Raw genomic sequence first — 21,135 nt, 5'->3', positions numbered from 1 at the left:
AAGCACGAGCTCATTGCTGGTTGCTTGTTTATCCAGTCGGTTGGCTTCGAGTGCATTGATTGGGAAGCTTGCACTTTAGCRAAGGCGATATTAACATTCTCTCGGAATTCGTGAATCAACAAGCTCTATATATATATAAAATTGATCAGGAATGACGAGAAAATTTGAAATCCGGTTGACACTCCGTCCGCCCGTGCAAGCTGTAACTTGAGTACAAATAAAAATATCTTGAAGATCTGGTAGACACGTTCGTTGGCACCATATGAAGTTTGGTATTGTAGATGGGCGTAACCCAACCACTGYCACGCCCACAAAACACCATTAATCGAAAACGTGTAAAGTGCCTTAAACCGTAAATTGAGATAAAGAACTCAAATTTGGCACAACGAATCATATCAAGGAGAAGAACCTGTGGTATTATTAAAAAGTGGGCGTGGCCTCGCCCGCCGTTAAAGTTTAATGTATATATTTTCCGAACTAATGATATATATATAATATATATGTCACCCAAATTTACATAAAACAAAGTGATTTAAGTCCCTTTACGATGGTGTGAAAATAGGCGATGTCGGACGATAAGAATGCACACTCCAYATATAAAGGTTTTCTTAAAAACTACTGAAAATGTGACAAATCAGTAATTGAATGAATCAGAAAAGGTGCATATCAATCAAAGTTGYGCATGACATTCTTTTGATATTCCTATGTCACATTGCAAAAATGGGAGAAATGAGACTACAACCACTCCTGCTTACCATATAACATGATCAAACAAAATCTAAACAAGCCCCTAAGTCACGAATGGACCCCCAGTATATGATGTTGACTTTTTACCGAAGATATTAGTCAATTTGTGAGATATATAATTGAAATTTGGCGATAATTCTTTCTTGATAATAATATGTCTGAGTGTCAAAAATTGGTTCAAAGGGGTCAATCGGCTAAATACCTACATAAACTTCCGAATGACTTTATACCGCGTATATGGGCCAATATAGTATGTGAGCTATCTTAATGAAATTTACAAGTGAAAAACTCGACCAAGCCCTTATAATAGAAATTTTAAACAWTCGGCCATGCTCCATATGTACTGGTATGTGAGGTAACTTAAGAAAACCCAGAGAGCATTTAATTAGTATGTGGCATGTTAGTAGTATATGGTATTGGCTCTACCAAAAAAAAGCGATTTAAGAGATTTAGTATATTTTTCACTTTGATTGTAATCTATTCATGACTTCGTCTAACAATGGGGTTGAACCATTGACAACAACTGAAGGTTGTAATCCTCACAAATTGCAAGAGTATTAAATGTTTGGTTACACCCGAACTTAGCCATTCCTTACTTGATATGGGTTTCATTTTTTATTTTTACCCTTCTGTTTGGTAATGTTACATAGCACACTGGTTTTATTTGGACCATAGATGAGTTTCAGCGAAGCGAACTACTTTTCCAGTTGTATAAAAAATTTAACCTTTTGTTTTTTCGATTTAGTGCAAACTTCCAAACTTCTACCTAAAGTGGTTTAAAAGACATATATATGGAAATGAAAGTTCAAATCATTCTAAATGTTCATTCAATTACCTGGATTTCTAGTTTTGATCCTAAACTTTACAGATGAGTCCGTTGAATGCCTTGGAAGTGTGAGTTGCCATATATAAGTAGTACTAAACCATAATGGAGTAAAAAATCAACATTTTGAGCAATTGTGATGTCTTAGGAGGGAAGGCTCCTTTTAAAATTCGCAAGATTTTGATAACTTCCAACGAAGATAGGGAGAAATTTTCGCTAAATGGCTAGTAGAGATGTTGATGTCAATATTYCATATACATATATATACATATGCATATACATATATAGCATATATAATTATATATGCATGTTGCGAGTAAGGCCCACATAAAGTTACTTATTGCGCTTAATTTTTGTAATCAGATTTCGGAATCTATGGCCCATTTCGGATCGCAATTGGAATGTTTGCCTGGTGCGGCGTCAATGACGTTGGTGGCGAATTCACGTTCCCACATAATGCATATCCAACTGAAATTCAAGCTGATCTTTGTTTGCATTAGTTTAGTGTTTGGCACAATCGTTGCTCCCGATGGCCCGATGTACAGTGTGTCGGTAGCGATGAATATGAACTTATAATACTATAATACTAATTACAATATGTCTTTTAATAATAAAGTCTTTTACACTCATACTATGCCAACATTTTTAAGGCTGACATGCTTCATCCAAGGATGTTTATACTTGGAAACCACTAGAAGTTCAAACTTTTAATCTGTCATATGACAAAAGCCCGAAAAACAGCACATCGAGGAAAGTGTTACTCTGGATAATGTTCAGTTTGATTTTAAAATGTATGGACACTTTTTCAAGTTGTTCATTTCATCACTGTGTACAGCCAACAGGTTTACCTTGATTATGCACTCTTGTTATTCGTTGCATGTTGCGAACATGTCTATAAATACATGGATAGATATTGATACGTGCAAGTTTTTAGTGACTTTCGGAGTCGTGTCTGCCATTTAATTGTGCAGAAAGTGTAAACATGAAAAGAAGGTGCGCAAGACACATAAAATCTGCTTAAAATATTTAAACGGGCAAATACTTGTAAATAGATTATACCACCTACCCATTTTTGGCATCATATTGTTTTATAAATGTTTTTATGTTTCTCTCAAAACAGGTTTGATTCAATACTTGCTCGATTACGTAGACGGTAAGTTTTCGCGAAGATTATTTAGCTCATTTTTAAATTTGCTGCGCCTGTTGCAAAAACGRTAATTGGTCTACAAATTTTTGACTTTTCAATTAAAAACCATAAATAAATGTAGATGTGAAGGAAACTTTGGAAATCGATGTACTATAAGTCATATTTAAATCTCTCAGTGGTGCATAAAATATATAAAAAATCATTTAATCACTTATATACTTACATATATRCTTATGTATAAAAGTATGTTGTCATTAGTATTAATATTTATAAGTCATCGATACCCATAAAATATTACTAAGTCGGTAATGTCAAAGGGAATACAATTTGAATAAACATTGACGGCTACAAGCCGTTTTCAATAACTAACATAAGAGTGTATAAATATATAATGCATGTGTAAAATGTTACATACCAAGTAAAGCTGGGGTCCGTGTAGCAAATCCTTCTAAAGAAACGCTTAAAACATAAGTTTTTGTTGTAAAACTTTTGAATTTTGAAAATTTTCATGGCCACTTTAACTTTTCTCTATATTGTATAAACAATGACAGTTTGGGATCGCTATACGCTCCTTTATTCCGATCTGTCTACTGCCAAGACCTTTTATTAGTATCGGAAGATTTATGATGGCCAACCTTCGCGTGCGTCTATTGCAAAATGATCATAATTTATATATTTACTGAAAACTAAAAGTACACGCCTTATCGTCTATTTCTGACTGATGAGCCTCCAATATACATTAATGAAATATGGCAAGTATGAAACTGAGATTTGCCATTTTCTAAAGATTACTATATAAATCTGAAAAAACAAAGGCTTAAACTGCTTTTCATGTTCATTGATTGGGCATGTGCTATTATGTTTCTTTTTCCCACAAAAAATTAATTAAGTATTTCGTTGAGGTGCTATATTTTTGGTTGACCTGTACTGTTCACTGCAAACAGGTCATCTACGGGTGTGTATTCAGGAATCACTGAGTGGCGAATAAACTAGTGTTGCTTTCTTCSTCGTTACTTACTACTGCCATTGGCTGCGGCGTCACCACTTGTTGGAGGAAACTTTCCTTTTCAGGCAACACGGCATGCCTTAGTCTTTGTATTTGTATTTGTAAACAGTGAAATTCCATTCTTCAAACTGCACAGTGATCGATGCGATCGACTTAATTCCATTCACCTCCTCTACCGTGCCATTCACAAGTCTGGCTCAGCCGACTTGCCGTAAAGCTCTTAACTGTCAGTTCGACAACGCGTTTCAAATTGATGTTATGGTAGCTAGGTAACAGTGGAAGTGCTCATACGCCATTTGATTCGGTTCACAATTGTATGCACATCAGTACATACTATTTGGCTGTGAAGACTGAAGACAAAAAATTGCAATGGCAGATAATCGCTGCGATACATTTGCGTTAGTTTGGGGATATCGAATGCATCTTTGATGGAAAGTATATACGTGAAGCTATAACCTGGGAATTAATTAATTTGAAACGCATTGACCCATCTACTTTAGAGGGTAGCAATTTTCACGAAGATAAAGAGAAAGCACTTAGAATCCACATAATTATATATCCTGATAAGACAATCTTCATATCTAGACAATAATGCTATTATGGTTTAGGCTGGGACATTACTGCCGATTAAAATATCCTACCTATTCGAAGATATATAATATGCAACTTATTGTAAGCTATTGTTTCTGTTAGATACACATTTGAATATACACAATATTACACATAGATTGCATTTAAATTTGTCTTTTACGGTTATAGCCAATAACTATAAACTCAACAGATTTCTATGATCTACTTGTTCCATCACTTACATATGTATATCACTGTTCTCTGCGACTTGACATTGATTGCATAGCGAAAATAATACAGGCACTTAAGCTTTAGCTTCAATGGCTTAAATGGCCACTGAACTACCATTGGTCATGGTAAGAGCTTCCAATGCCTCGCTTAATAGTATTTGCAACCTTTGCAGTGTTGCCGATATGGCAGTTGTTTAGTTTAATTAAAACGTTTCCACCACAGCAGTTGTCATGCGCACTTCCCACATCAAGCGGGTATTGCCTTAACGATGCCTGCTGTGGAAAGTGGTAGAAACTTTGTACAAACAGGAGACTTTTCACAAATCCATAAAGTCATGCAAATGTGTGATGTCAATGAATTGATTTATGATCATGTCCATCTATACCCTCTTCCTATCTACGTATAAAAATATGTATGTGCATTTGACTCACTGGCGATTTTCAGCGAATTAATTGGTGTTGTTRCCAATTATGCGGTAATTGGTTGTGCATGGGTGGAAAGGGTGTTGCACTTTCTGAAGTTTTCCTTGCCCTCTTAACGTTTGTGTAATGGCGGTTTGTGTATATATTTTAGCATAGAAGACGCATTTACTGAAATTAGTGTTGTTTTATTGCAAATACTTTCAGAATTTTCACTGAAAATATGCTATTCAGATGCTCTTGAAAACTATATAGAGCTATCGTCGCTTTCATGCCTATTTCGTCAGGTTATTGTCAGGCCTAAAAAACATCTAATTGTTTGCTATCATAACGAAGTCACCCAATACAATTAGGAGAAGTTTATCCAAGCTGTAGAGGCGCAAGTATGCCCATACATTTACATATCAACAACGTGCCCTTTCATATACACATTTCGACGGCATTGGCATTGGCATTGGCACTGTTTAATTTTGGCGTTTGTTTACAAAAATGAACCGGCTTGCTGGAAAGCACCTTGGATGCTGGACACATTCTGATAGACGTGTATAATATTTGCAGCGAGATGCGTGATTCACTTCGCACTAAAAATGCTTTCAATGGTCGGGGGGGTTCTTTCCAGCTGGTCTCATAGATCATAAAAACTGCAGCCTTCGATTTTCGATGAAGCTTAAGACAACTGGAAAGTGTAATGGAACCTCAATGCATAGTTAGATAATAGATATGCTAAGTCAGGTGTTAAGTAGGAAGTGATATACGATTAGCTGCTAATGAAGTGAGCACGAAATCGTTACACGTGCGTATGTGTGTATTTCGCTTTTGTCACAAGACTGTAGCAGGATAGAAATAGCTATAACATCGACAGCATCAATATAAATTGTATTTGTACAATTTGAGTATTTGAAGGCAGTGAGTTTTCGGCATTAAGYGCATGAAAGCTTAGCGAGCACCGGTTTTCTTCATATTTGTGTAATGTTTAGCTCCGTTTCGCTTTCTTCATTACTTAACATATGCAAATATAACACATACATATGTACATGTACTATATATACAAACAGATGCAATTTTTATTGTCAACTGTTTTCAATGCTATGCATGTTGCAAGTTTTGAGCAGGCTTTACGTAGCAGGAAACGGTGAGCTGTTGCAAGACAAATGCAGCTTATGTCCCGTTAGGATACCATGAGTAATCAATGAAAGAGTGCAGCGTCAGTGGGGTATAGGTGAACTTTAAGAAACTTGCACTAGCAGCTGGTAGCCACTCCATGGTATTGCAGTAAGTTTTGTTCCGACTCATTGGAACAGTTGCCGGGCACGCGCTCAGCAAGTGCAATTCTTCTGGTGCGCATGCGTTGATCAGTGATATAATGAGGGTTCGCGTATCAGTCAGCACTGCCAGACAGGCTTTATGAGGGTGGTTGAAGAGAGAGTTTATATGCATACGTATTTGTTTGCTGATAGTCATAAACCAGGCTCTCTCGGACGAATTGCGAATACCACTGTGGGTAACTGTTTATACTTTTGAACATTACTATTTTAAAGAGGAAATGCCTAGAATGATGTTAATAATATATAAATTGTAAATAAGTCACAACTTTGTCTCCCAAAAATTTTCAATTATTAAAGAAAAAAAAAAAAAAAATTAAAGTTACATCTGTATATATATATTTTCTGAGGTGGATTTTCTTCATTTAATTACTTCAGCTACTTTGGAGAACTTCGAATTTTCCGACTTCGAATTATTACACAAATTTGTTCTTGATGAAATACCAAAGCTGGTATTTAAGCTTATCTGGTGTCTTTGTTATACATTTACCCCAGGTTCATAAACACATAATAATTAAACAGAAATGGCGGGTCTAAGAAAAATTATAAAAATATAGAAAATAATAATTCGGCGCTTAATTAGTAGTAATGAATTTCTTATCGTAATAAATTGAAACCATTTCCACTGTCCTTGTAACAAAAACACCCTTAAGAAATATTATTATTGTAAGCGCTTTTGCAGCGGGGTTGCACGTATGCTATTGTCTGCAAAGACTTTTTGGGGCGAGCGTTCATTGCTCGTGTGGTACGATGGCAAGGAACGATGGTTTCAGTTGTCACTGCTTTCGTTCGTTTTCACTGTTGGTTAATCATTCCGCGACGTTGTAAATACGCCAATCTTTTAAACAATAAAAGTAATATATTTGAACTCAATTAAAGCACAAAACATTCTAAAGTTAATAAGCATATAAATAATGAGACAAATGCATTAAAAGAAGAAGTTYCTTGTAGAAGTGTAGTGAATTATCGGCAAAATCTATTGAAAATATTTGGTGCTGAAAAAACAGAAGGAATCCAGCTTCCTATCGGAAGCTTGAAAAATCAATACATGGATTCTAATCTCATAAATGCATATTCGAATATATGTATATACATATATGAGCGCARTTGCATCTATAGATTAATGTTGAAAACAACTATGAGCTTAAGAGAAAATATCATCAGTAATAGAAATTAACCCGTCAGCGGAGTTTGAAAAATCAATATTTTCGACGAAGACATATGCAAATGTCTGCAGCACCTCTTAAACTCCACAACTTTTGCAGGCGTTAAATTACCATACTACCATAGATGCAGTTAAATTCGCTCGTCTCATTTACCGTCTTATACTTAAGAGCCAATAAAATTTAKAACTAAAATGTGTGCCAGAAATATTATAATACATAATTGTATACATACGAATTAACTATTTTACAATTGGTTTGAACCACAGGTCAAACAAATGTGTCATTGTTGATGTCCTAAGCTATGAATGGTGATAGATTAATCTGAAGTAAACCACTTTCATACCAGTTCAGAATATATGAAATAAAGTGTACTCTGATTGTGGAAGAAAATCCCTCAAACAAAATAACTCATTAGAAAGCTTTATATATTACAGAATTCAGTGTTTGTTTTTTGTGTAGTAGTTGGATTTCAGACAGAAATTTCAAGTATAAAGGGCAATCCAATAATGGGTTTTTGCTTATTTTAAATGTTGGTTTCCTTTTTGCATAGTTACTATTATTTATAGATAAGTGCTAAGCATTTAAATATTTCATAGATTTAGAAAAAGTCAAATTTTCCACGAAATTTAATAATTTTAATTAAGTATAGTTTTTTCCTACTTTGCATCCACTTGTGCATATTGCGTACATAGTATATCACTTGATATGCTTTTTTTTCTTATGTTTTGACATCTCTGTGGAGCAGTGCGGCGTGTCGTCCCCTCGGCCACCGCCTCTCTTCTCTGTATACCTACCCTCCCAAGTTGTAATGCAATATGCGAGACGGGTGCTGCATTATACGCGAGAATGCTCAAACACAAATTACCAACTTGCTAACAACCAAGAACAACAATAAAACGGAATTATAAACACACGTGTATATGAGCAGTTGAGCAGTAGATTGAATAAAATTGAATGCGACGACTTTTTGAGTTACATGATATTTCACTTTTACCAATGTAAATACGAGTATGCACATATATGGCATTGTGTGCGGATGCGTTAAAGTAAATTCCTGCGTTCGGTAGTAGTACGCCTTCATGGGTGGCGACAGTTTACAACATTGGGGACCAGTGGCCGCACGAAGTTAAGTGGAGTCGTTAGCGTGTTCTTTTGTGTAGTCAATGAAGTGCGTAACTGCGCTCGTCTCATTATCAACATAGTGCCATTTGGAGAGCGACAAACGTTCTCTTCCAAAACATTGTGATTGTTTAAATTTTGAGTGCTGTTAGACGCCGTTTGCTCTTACCTCCCCTTTCCWTCGACACGACTCTAGCAGATTATTAACATCGGACGACGATATGATGTTTAGTTCATTCGCAGCAGGCCAAACTTCGACAACCTACTGGCAAATATATTATATATTACATACATTTATACATACTTATTGCTCTGCATTATTGTGCTAATTTTTAAGTACATATGTCACTTGTGTTTAATTTTGTTGTTTGCCTTTGTTTAGGCGGTTTACTCACAATTGTTGTTGTTACGCAGACCTTTCGCAGCCGTACTCTGTCCACTCGGCGCTAAACTTGTTGACGTTCAGTTTCAGCTGTGACTCTCGTATTGTGTCGTCCGCTTTCTTAGCTATCGCGCTATAAAGACTGAAGTGAGTTTAAATTCAAGCTGAAAAGTTGTAGTTGTTGTTATGTGTTTCGTTTTTGTTGTGTATTATCAATATCAGCTGTTATTGATAAATACAAACAAACAAATGTGACAGAGGTTTTTGTGGCGCGACGGCCTCATCAACTGGACGAGTTAAACGTTACTCAACGAATTGTTTGATTACATAATGGGTAATCCACTGACAACATGTTTCATCAATTGCTACTTTCGTTAATGATTTCCAACTCTTATGAGGGAAAGAATATCAATTACGTTTTTAAAATCAAACAGATAATCGAATCGGTACACGACTCGTAGGTTCGGCGAAAAAAAAAAAAACAAAAAAAGTGCAAAGTTCATAAACAGAACACTAACATTACGAGTACATAATTCGACGATAATTGCAGTGTTCTGCTCTCACTCATTAGTTAGCGACTGAATCCGCCGAGAGCTCGCTGAAAGTTTAGCTTCGTAATTTTGTAATGTAAAAGCGTGTGCTTTTGTAATAATTACAGGTATTATCCCTGAACTTGTGATCAAAAGTACATTCATATATATTTCGCGTCCATATATGATATGCACTTGTGTGCTTAAATCTTACTACAATCCGCGTAGGCATACATACATACATACTTGGGTTATTAAGCGGCTTGCGTGTAATTATAAGTATTAAAAGCTATGGAAATTAACCTGTATTTTTCAGTTATTTTCGAAATCGTAATTGTTCTGATACCCTCGTCACAAAACAGCTATTTGTCGATTAAAACTCGTACATTTCAACTGACCAGTTCAAGGCCAGCAATATCATTGTTATAGTATGTTTTCAATGATCACTGCGTTGACAGATACTTAAATACAATTAAAGCTGTACCGCTATTTTATAAAGCCAATAGACACAAGTTATATTTTGAAAAAGTAAATATACAATAACTCTAATATAGTATGTATGYATATAAAACAAATGAAGTACTTAGCTATCATCAATATCATGAAATAATTACCTATTATGCTTTTACAATTTTCTGTACAACAAAARTTTATAAATAACAAACTCATAGCACAATCAATGACTTGAAGTATTAATTACAAACCCAATATTAAATACATAGTTCGACTATTCTACGCTTTTAAAAATAACTCGAGTTTGTTATCATTTTTGGCGTTTAGTAGTAAACCGGAGTTGGAGTTTTCTATACAAGAATCCCTACTAGAACTGTTTGTTATCTTTGGACTGCAGATTAAAATGTCATGACGACTAAAATATCAAATTATAAATAAAAAAGTAAAAGTAAAAGCTTCTACTCATGTTAAGGTTAATTTAAATGTGCATTTAGGTGCAGATTATCGAAATGTTCTTCTGCTTAGAAAGAAAATTTGGGTTCCATAGCTATTTAATGAAGTGCAAGGTCTCACTTTCGCAATCGTCCCCAACGCTTGTGCGAAGAAAATCAGAAATAAATCATGCAATTAAGTAAATTATTCAAGAACTTCTACCTCCCGTTGTGCCATATTTTTAGTCCGTGGCAAACGGATGAATTTGGAAGATATTGGATATGTCTCGTTTTGAGTTCAGACTACTTCAGAATAATACACAAGAAAGACCAGCTCTTTGTGTTGTCAAACAATAACATGAAACCGTCATCGGCAAATATTTGCATTACAAATATGAGCAACGGCATTAACATATTCACGATTGATTCGCATTTCAAATTATTTTGAGAAATTGTTTGTTGAACATGTCATATTCCAGTGTGGACAATGTGAGTGTGCGTGCTGTGTTTGTATTCAGCGCACAAAGCTGTTGTTTAGCGAARTGGACATTCAGTTGGCTGAGTAACTATCTGTTGGTTTTGCCGTTGCCGTTGTTGACTCATAAACATCTAACTTATGCCCAAATGCAGATACAAAGGTAAGTAAAGGCACATGTGCTTACCGTGTGTGCTATGTACATTCTATATGCGCTGTTGTTGCAATGTATGCAAAAGCAAATTGCGAGCGAACGACAGCGGTAAGCAGTCAAGTTACTCCGGTAAACAGCACTTTAACCAGCGTCTGGCGTTTTTAGACGAAGAGGGGTATGGTGGCGCAGGTGGCGGGTTCGCTTGTTTCGAATTACTTGTGTAAATGTGGCCCTCACAACATGCATATTAGCACTCGTATATATGTATTGGTGTATGAGTACAATTGCTAGGTTTGCTGGTCTGCTAAAGTATGTGTTTGTGTGTGGGTGCAATTCGGCGTCGTTGTGTGGCAATTGTCAACTTGGCAAAACGTCAGCTGAGTTTGATGGCGTTTAGTATGTATTTGTTTTGGTATTTAACCGTTTATATAATATTTGTGRAGAAGCCTGTAACAGCCCAGCGGTTGGGGGAGAGGTACAACTTGCAGGCCAATATTTGTTATTGGATATGCAAAGTTCTCTTCACTTTTATCGAACATATTTTCACTAAGTAATCGGATATGTGAGTGTGTAAAAGCAGTATTTTGCAATTTATACGTGCGTCGATGCGTGTACATAAATTTAAGTTCTTAGCTTTTGGATAATAATCACATTTGACTAAAACAACGGAACGCGGCAGGTGCGCCGATACCTCACCCTACACCGCCGACTAACGGCTTTTAATGCACAATAGGGTGGCTAAGCAGTAGTTGCTGCTTGGCATTTCCTTTGGAAAGTTTGATAAATTGCCTATACTAATAGAATATAAACACAGCCATAAGAACAAATGTCTGTGTATATAGGTATATGGTATGTGCGCATATGCTACGATTATAAGTTGTTTCAATCGACACATTAGCATGCGCTATGAAGTCATTGGGCGGGTCTGACACGTTCGCGGTTCGACAAGTTTATTCTCCATATCACCATTGCGGGTTCGGCTCCTAAGTCTTTTGTTTGGTCGTCTAATTCGCATTCAAGTTTCTGGCTTTCTCAAATRCTTACAACAAACACATATACCCATTCACATACAAACACACACGAGGATTCAAGTATTTGTAAATAGTTGTCACGGAATGTTGCCGTTAGATTCGAAACGCGTTTGCTTTTCTGTGCTCAATTTTCAACCTCGATACACACATACATTTGTATATCAATATATTCTATGAAACGAGAACCTGATGGTCAATTTGGCTTAATACTATTGAATGAGACAGCGGCAACAAGCACACAAACAATAMTATATAGAAAACACAAAAATAAGCAAACAAACGCCACCCTTATATCTTATATCTGCGAGTCAGCAAAATTTGGGCGTTTTGCAGATTCCGTATATCATTTGAATGTGTTGAATTCCGCGTATTCATTGCAATTCAAGGTGACGCACAAATTAACACAAAATGAAATGTGAAAAAAGCATTAAATTCAAATAAAGTGAGTGAGTCAAGATAAAGTGATCATCGCAAACCAAACAAGCTACAACCTGTGAGCGTAGTAATCGAAGAAACCAAAACGCAACAGAAACAAATGCAAAAAATGCATAATTTTTATCTAATCTATAATTTTACCTTTTAAAATTGTAATCGAATCGTGAAATCATCATGAGAAATGTAAATAATTTTAACTGACGTTAAACGAAAAACAACAATAATTACACACAAATGGAAGCGAAATTTGATCAATGTCAAACAGCGTGGTTGTGCGTGTCTGTGTTTCACGATTCTCAAAGCAATTAACACTGGGTGCGTTTACGAATGTTAACCACACACATTACACATACACTTAAACATACATTATAAAACGCAAGAATCAAGTGTTAAAGATTAAAATCACAAAAAAGTGGAATAAGTCACAGCCGCAATGGAGGTGTATGCTGAGGGACCGCAAAAGAGCGAAGAGGACGCTTCGAAGTACATGCTGGATGGTAAGAAACACTTTTAATCTTAATTAAAACTCTGAAAATATTCTACAGGATGTTCTGAGTAMTTAATTTTAAAAAACAAATATTTAATTCTCTTTGTATAAAAATTTCCTTGCGAGGTTTAGCCGAAAGCATTACGAGCGAGTWAAGTATTAATTTCGTTCTTGAAGAGAAGATTTTGGTTTTGAACCGTATGCCGTTCAAAAACGCTGGATTTAGGTTCATTCTTCCTCGGTGGTTCGCAATTAGCCGAGAATGTCTACAACTTCAAAATGATTAATGCCAACTGTGCGTGGGATGACCGTTCGTCTCTTTACACCTTGTCTCTTTCGTAAGACTTTTCTCTACTGACTGAGTAAAAAAGTGGCGTATATTTGTTCCTGGATTTATTAATAGAAAATGTATCACATAACATATGTTAAATATCCATGACCGCTGATATCGTTTAAYTTTGTTGTTACATGTGCCTTGTTCAATCCATCGAATTCCAAGACCCCAATTTGCGGAGCAACGTAGATGCCATCGACCGCGGAAGGGCTTTGGTAGCTGACACCACAGTCTTAGTTATTGACTTCAGWGTGAGTTATTGATGTAATGCGCCTCGTGAGATTTGTGTGACGTGTACCCGTACATAATCGTATGTAAGTTTGGCGTTGGGAAAAATTTCCGCAAGTTGGACAATTTGAACAATTTTCACGTCATTGCAAAAGCCACTTTTTGGCTTCATAGTACCCCCCATTACTGGTGTAATTCAGTATGTTTGCAATTACTTATGTGTGCATATTTCAAAAATGCATAGCTATATTTCATTGTTACGAGAAAATTCAAAACTTATTGTAAATGTCAAAGTGGAGCGCTAAATGACCGCATCCAACGGCCGGTGAATGCCACTCAACCGGCGGACGTAAGCAAATATAATATGTAAGAAGGTTTTTGCTTCGCTTTRTGRCTGTTTGTTGTTGGCGTTGTGCCAGATACAGTTACAAATTATTTGGTGATCGTGTTGATCATAAAAATGTGCGATGCCGCCGCCATTGCTTGCCTTTGTAGTGGCAGCAGTTGCCGCAGTTTCGGTTGTGATCGTTCTCACGCCTCTGCAAGCGTTTGCGCCCACGCATTCCATTCTCCGTTCATGTAGTTGCCGCAGCCACGGCGGCCATCCAGCTTTACTCTTAGCCGGCTCAGTGTTTTCAGCAATGAAATGTCACAGGTTGGCAACCGAAAACGCTATTAGAGTAACAACACGCGGATTTGCAGCAGTTAGTGTTGTTGTTGTTGTTGTTGTTGGACAGTGATTGCTTTGCCCGATAGCGAAAATACTTGTTCGCGCTCAAATTAAATAGTAAGGGACTTGGGGTGGGGATTCGAGTAACCGACTGGGCAGGCGAACAGGTCGTTAAATGAATAGCTGAATGTCTGGCAGACTGGCCGACCAGCAATTTGTTTTGGCGCAGAAAACTCTGATAGTGATGGCAGCGTCGGAGTCGAGGCTAATGAATGCAGCAGTACATATGTGCATGTATGTGTGTATGTATGTATCAGGTGCACACATTTGGGCTTTGCTCGAGATCTTCTGATGCTTGACTTTACAAGCATTCAGAGACACGTAGATAAATGCATACTTGTATACTATGCAGGTACAGTATAGCTTACAGATGGAGTTCGTATTGTTGGCGACACCACTGTGGTCCATGGCGTTGTTGCCATGTAGTTGCTTGCGAAATAGTGAAAGGTGTTGGGTGCTATTTGAATGACGTCCAGCGTTTCCATATCGCTATGCTGACCAACCCAAAACCGAAAACGATATGGTGTGCGACGGACGCGATCACATTTACCCATTCCGGTGTGGCACTTCATGTTGCTCGATTTGCCGCCAGCGCAAACAACGTCAAGTGTTTCGGAGAAATTTCAATTGCCGACAAGTGTTACGCCAAACTGCTATGCATTAACGCTACCTGAGCGTGAGTGTGCAAAGTGGTGAGTGCTGGGTGGTGAGGTGTTGCAGGGYAAGCAATCCGATCCATTCTTCAATTCGCTTGGCTAAATAAGCGTGCAAAAGAGGAGAGGGTTTTGGATTTCAGTGAGGAGCATTTKATACACCGCTACACAAACGTAAACAAATACGWAAATGSCGATGGTGAATGTTGGTGGGGATATTGCTGTACTCTGCCGCAACAGAATGATGCAGCAATGCCGATGACGGTGGAGAAAGCCGCGTTGTGTAAAAATAAGCTGAGTCGCCAACCAAACGCTTATAGAAGAGAGCCCTTACTTTTCAACAAAGTTCCAGGTGGCTGTGCAAAGGTAATTAATACGCAGACGCGAAATGTTGTCCATTAATTTGTGAATTAGAAAACACAAGGGACAAGTGTATGAAGCCGGGTGGTGATAGTGATGAAGTGATGGCGAAAATTCAACAGAACTTCGATTCYAGCCCAGTTGCTATAAAACATTACCGCATTCCGAGTCCTAAAGCTTCTATAGGACTTCCAGTAATTTTTTTAGTTTTTCCTCTGAGACTAAAATCTATTGTTGTTCTTTAGAATTACATACCATATCTCAAACTAATTAAAGCTGTATCWACAAAACTATTTTGAGTCGAGTAGTTGGGTTTTCACTGTAAGCGTGTAAAACAACCTAGCAGGTAGTAATGCTTCATTATTTCATTTGAATTTAATTGCTTTGCGTCCAAAAACTYCGCCTGCAACACCACAGYCTCCGCTAACTATAATCGTCAACGCATTCACCGCAATCGCTGACAGCGCTACACTGTCGTCGTCAACGTGCCGATCTTCAACAATCAGCGTCGCATTCGCCGCTCTCAATGCCGTGTGTTTATATGGTACTCGTTTCGTTCGTTTTGTTTATCTTTTTGATTGTTTTTGCAGCATAAATTTGCGCATTTTTAGAAAGGTAGTTTGCGATTTTTTACGCGCTTTTACGAGATTGTCTGCATGGTTGCCTCAAAGAGGTGTCCAATTTTTCCTTCTTTTCTTCAATTTTTTTCATAGCTCTACTGGGGCGMTAAGCGGCATTAGTTGGAACAATAYGCCGGCTGCAAGCGTTGTTGCCTCTTGTCTTGCGTTTAACAGCGCATTCGCTTGGACGGCAAYATTCAAGGTGTTCACTTGTTTTGGCATTATTCGGCACTTTTTCAACGGCTTTTTTCGTGCTTTGCTTTTYTGTTGATTGCATTGCAATTTTGTGTTTTGACGGTTTTTAATTTTGTTTTTATGCAAATTCGCACAAAATATGATAATTTGCACTTCAGCTCACTTCGTTCCATTTATGCTATGAGCCACGATCGAGCTTTTGTAGTGTGCAGGTCAGTTGACGTTTAGGCAAGATTTGCGCTGATGTTAGTATGATGACTGTGGGTGGCTAAGCTGCAGTGAACCTGGTCGACTTTGAGCTGTCAGCCAGCGGTCAAGCGACAATCTTTTGTTGCTGCAAACACTTAATGAAATGAAGGGTTGTTRTTGTGGCTGTTGACAGTGGTTCGAACGATTGGCGTTCACTAACAAATGACAGGTGGGTGTAGGAGACAGTGGCCATCAGCATAGTTTTTTTTAAGAAGTTTTGCCGCCCCTGAAAACGTGTAGCCGGTTAGTACATTTACCCAGTACGTTTATTTTTGTGTTGCGTACCGTCTTTGCAGCCTTTCACTTTCACCAAATCGTTGCCTGTTGACTATTGTCACTAACGCATCTATCACTGGCATCTGCAGTAAATCAAGCAAATAGCGATTGAGGGCCAAAAATTGTTGTTGTAGTTGTTTGTAAGTCAAGTTTGTCTAACTGTGGACAATGTATATGAAAAAAAAAATTGTGGAAAATCACAGAAACCTAATCGAACAAGGGTCGACAGTTGGGTCACTTRTTTGCCGCAGTCAGTCTCACTTTGTTGCACTTTTATTCGCCAATTACTGATGTCACGATATTCACCTAGCACGCAGCGCCAATGCCACCACCGCCATTAACAAAATTTATAAAAATGTATGAAAAGGTAATAAATGAACGAAGCTCAGAAACGCAATGTTTGAAGTTGGTTAATAAATTGGTAATTGCAACCACAGATCCACTTGCACACTAATAATTATAAGAATTTGTGCGCGCATAATTATCCAACTGACCAATTTCCGATCGGACGCTGAGTGCTGACTGCCAATTATTGCAGTCAAGATCACCATCAGTCAAACGCTGCACGCCCCAAATATGCGTCAACATGTAACATTCAAATGGTAGCAACCGGCAGTGGGTTGTGCAGCTCATTTGCCACAAAATGCAATTACTTCATTCATTAACTAAATTGCATGGTAATTGGGCATATAATAAGAAGCATTGCAAACGCTTGGTTTTAATTTTGTAAATGTAAGTGTATTTGTATGTGTAAGTGGGCCAAAGGAACCAACTAGTCTAGTTTCAGTTAATTTTCCATTCCTCGCCACCTYGTAAACTATGAAAGATGAGATCCTTCTATAACAGAACTCATTGCCTTGTGAGCCATGGAGTTTTTATAAGGAGGATCTGGAATGTTCAGACGGTGTTAGGTAGTCCTTTGAGGAATTGTGAATGATTTATAAAGTCAATGTTCGGAGAAGAAATAATCTTCTGAATAGAATAACCGGTTACCTTTTTATTGAAAGCACAGAGATTCTTGGGAAACATTCAGGAAATTAAACTATTTGCACATGATTTGTACTACCTAAACTTTTCGCTGGGGTTGTGTTAACGTAAATCGATTGCCCAGTTCCATAAAGCCACGATACATCAAATCCTGATGTCGACGTTGTCCGTAGTGGAGAGAACCACCCATAGATAAATTATTCTATAAAACCGTGTCATATGGTTGGTTCCGTTTTTCAGACTCTTATATATCAATACCAACTACAAACATAATTAAACGCATTTTTAGTGCCTCATATGGATAAGTAACTGAGAGTCTTCCGTTGAAACAAATTACAAATTGGCAGAAGTGTTACATAGAGGTGCCTAATGTTATAACAAGATAATAAGTATGATCTTAACCTTGCTAACCTACATAATATGATATTTATCTTTTGTTGGATTTATCTAAAATTTCTCTGATAACTTGAACGAAAACAAATACATAGGTTCGATGAYCGAAGTTCATTATTCTGTGAGCTACTGTACAGTTCCTTGCGCATCAAATTTCAGCGTATCAAATTTCAATTAAAAAACACTAAAGCCACTTTTATATTTGCATGAAAAAAACGGAGAAACATTATCTTCCTTTCAATATCGAAAGAAATATTTGCTTATGAGTTGTATGCTCGCCTTTGGATTTCCGTTATTCAAATGAGTGCACACACACATTTACGAACAGTCATTTAAGATTCCATGCAAGCCACGAATTGGTAAATAATCCTTGAAGAAAAGCGTAAACAAGAGCTATCTTTGCCAGACTTGTAGTCGGTATTTGCAGTGGAGGCCACTGACTGAGTTGCAAACAAAGTTGATACCTCGGTATACATTTTTGGAAGTGTGGAACTTGAGTGGATTGTAAAACTAAAGTTTCGCAGGTGTGCAGAGAGCCAAACCATCAGAGCAAGCTTGCAGTCGGCGTCAAGCGTCGCGATGCAGTGCGCTTCGAAAGTGCAAGCGGTGTTTATGCGATTAATGCAGCATATGCTCTGCCGCCGGCAGCGTTGCTTGCAATCGTCGATTAATCTACAGTGCAAAGTTCACTGTCACAGCTCCAGAAAGTTAGAGACGTTAATAAAATAGTAAGTAGTAGTAACAAGTAAAGTTATATTCTGACACTCAAGAACAGAACCAGTAAGCGAGTTATTGGCGAACGTTTTGTGGGAGATGGTCGAGTTGGGTCACCACTGTCAGCGCAAACGAAAGCAGCAATTAACAACGTGGCAGCAACACGTTTTAGCTTTTAGTGCTGCTTCATTGCTCTRTGGCTCAGCGGCTCTGATGTTGTCGGCTGCAGGCGAGTGCTTTCGCGTGCCTCGGTATACTCAAACCGAACGCTGCGTCAGTCCATTCAGTCGTTGACTGGACGTGCTGCCGACTACAACGTGAATTGACTGTGAATCGCCATTTCGTGGTTCCGCTCATTTGAGTTTTTAGTTTTACCTTTTTAGTGTTCTTTATTCGTTATCTATAGTGTCTTTGCGTGCGCGTTGATTGCGGTTGCATACCTCTAAAATTGTTGTGCTCTTGTGAATGTTAACAGCGCATTCGGCAAACCAGTTCGCCTCTGCTTCTGGCGGACGGACATGAATTGGTAGATGAGGAATCAGTGCAGCTGTGAGTGAATGTTGGAAACGTGAAGCGCGTCGAAACGAAAGAATTKATGAGATGTTTGGGAATTATTCTTATTGTTGTTGTTATTGTTTGGTGTTATTGGTCGTGGTGATGTTTGTTGCTTGAACGAAATGTGGTTGCCGTTGCACATCTACTACATATACCTGTGTAATCAATGCAAAAACAACAAAACATCATTGTGGAAGTTATTCGAAAGAGAAATAACAATTAGAACAAGTGTGAAATAAAGAATACATTTATAATATGCATATAAGATAAGTTGGATTCTTGTTTCCACATTGAACCTATCTGTGCGAAGTACATTTGTAGTTGTCGTTGCTGTTGTTTGTATATGGTACGTCGGTYTTCTGAACTCTTGGTCGCTGCGTCGAAGTGGATTATCTGCACTGCTGTGTGTAGTATGTATAAACCTGATGTAATAAGAAATACTCGTAAAACAGATTCCGAAACAGAAACCATTAAACAGAAAACAATAGCAATTGACGGCATTATAAAAAGTGAACTTCGGCTGAATAAATCCAGCTGGAACCTGCATTGTTCTCGTTCTTGATTTGTTCGCTTTCCCCTCAACGATTGCTGGTTGCTCGTGGTACCTTGAGCTGTAGCCAGTGGACAGGTTGGACAGCAGTGTCGGTTATCTATAGGTTGTTGCCGAACGTTCGACTAATATGTTAGTTTTCAAGGCAAACGGGCAGTGCGTTGACTTGGAACTCATATGCTACATCTCGGATCTATATTGGATTATTGTCTCGCTGCAGTCGTTTGGTTGCTGCGCTGTAATTCTGTACCTCACTGCCATTTTCGCACTTGCCACGCTGCACGTACACAGCTCACACGGCATGTCTTCCTTCCCTTTACCATATTAGTAAGGATAGTGATGCGTTAAAGCAGTTTAACCAGGTGCACCGGAAGAGTAACAAAATAACTTGCTGTGCTACATGAGCACTAAACATAATTGCCAYTTGCCAATAGCATCTTCGATAACAACAACAAAACTTTTGTTCACCAAGTAATAAATTTATAAAATTATAAATGTTTTCCGCCAGTGTAGTTTGTGATATACATAGATACTAATATATTTGAAATTAACAGCACAATCAGTTGAGTTATTTTCACAAAGATTTTGGGCGTCGTTAACGCGCCCAAAATGTGAACATCTTTTTGCACATTTGCTCCTGTATGTATTAGGCATAGAAAATATATTAAATGAGTGATTATAAATGTGTACAGCATGCAGCGAGCACATCCGCTGCCCGCGCCAACTCCACCAGCAAGCCAAGCAAACCGTTTTGCTCGTTGGCCTATCTGGCCAAATCCACAGTCGCCATAAATAGCAGCAGCGATGTTAGAATTATGAAAGGCCCTGGGCAAAACAGCTTTACTGATCCATCGAGCCCACCGAATGTGGCAGCCACAGCGAAAGTGAATGAACGTGGTTCGCCTGGGCTTCCTACTGGTACGGCAACAGCAAACAGGGAGCATAGTGATAATAGCCAACAACTGAACGAGGCTTCGTCGCGTATTGGTAATGGTCAATCCAGTAACAATTTGCCACGCGAGCAGTCGGACGGCATCAACCATTCACGTAGTATCGCAGAAGTTTTCGGTGTAATCAACGAGGAGGACGCCACACCCACTACCGATCAGGTGGATGGTACTGATATGCGTCGTCCATGGGAGCTTGGTGCGCACAATGGCTTCGTACGACGCATTCCTCCTGCATTAATGACACCCGCGAATGCACAAAATGGATTCCCGCATTGCTCTAATGGCCTGCCTTCACTGTCCAAGTTGAACAGCATGGACTGCTGGGACTATACCATCGAATTGGAATGTCTTAACGGTCCGCAAGGTTAGTAGTAAAGTGGAAATATTCCGTTAATTTATTTGAAAAGTGTAAA

General features: G+C 38.1%; 1 protein-coding gene across 6 annotated transcripts in view; it reads left to right on the top strand.

Moving 5' to 3' along the window:
• LOC108964940 overlaps positions 1-21,135 on the top strand; it is a 50,378-nt gene that overhangs the window by 2,535 nt on the left and 26,708 nt on the right. The window contains exons 1-2 of one of the 6 annotated variants that reach the window (XM_018926989.1): positions 18,949-19,216; positions 20,327-21,086. The exons of 2 other annotated variants lie outside the window; for them this stretch is intronic. In XM_018926989.1, the coding sequence (XP_018782534.1) occupies positions 20,441-21,086 (646 nt within the window). In that variant the 5' untranslated portion in view covers positions 18,949-19,216; positions 20,327-20,440. Of the gene's footprint in view, positions 1-11,797; positions 12,939-18,948; positions 19,217-20,280; positions 21,087-21,135 lie in introns of those variants that run through there. 3 more of the 6 variants (XM_018926988.1, XM_018926987.1, XM_018926992.1) reach the window with 3 other exon arrangements.

Source organism: Bactrocera latifrons, unplaced genomic scaffold (genome assembly GCF_001853355.1).
Source record: "Bactrocera latifrons isolate USDA-ARS-PBARC rearing strain unplaced genomic scaffold, ASM185335v1 scaffold_130, whole genome shotgun sequence".
In the NCBI taxonomy this organism is placed as follows: Eukaryota; Metazoa; Arthropoda; class Insecta; order Diptera; family Tephritidae; genus Bactrocera; species Bactrocera latifrons.
This window is presented reverse-complemented; position numbering and strand designations above follow the sequence as displayed.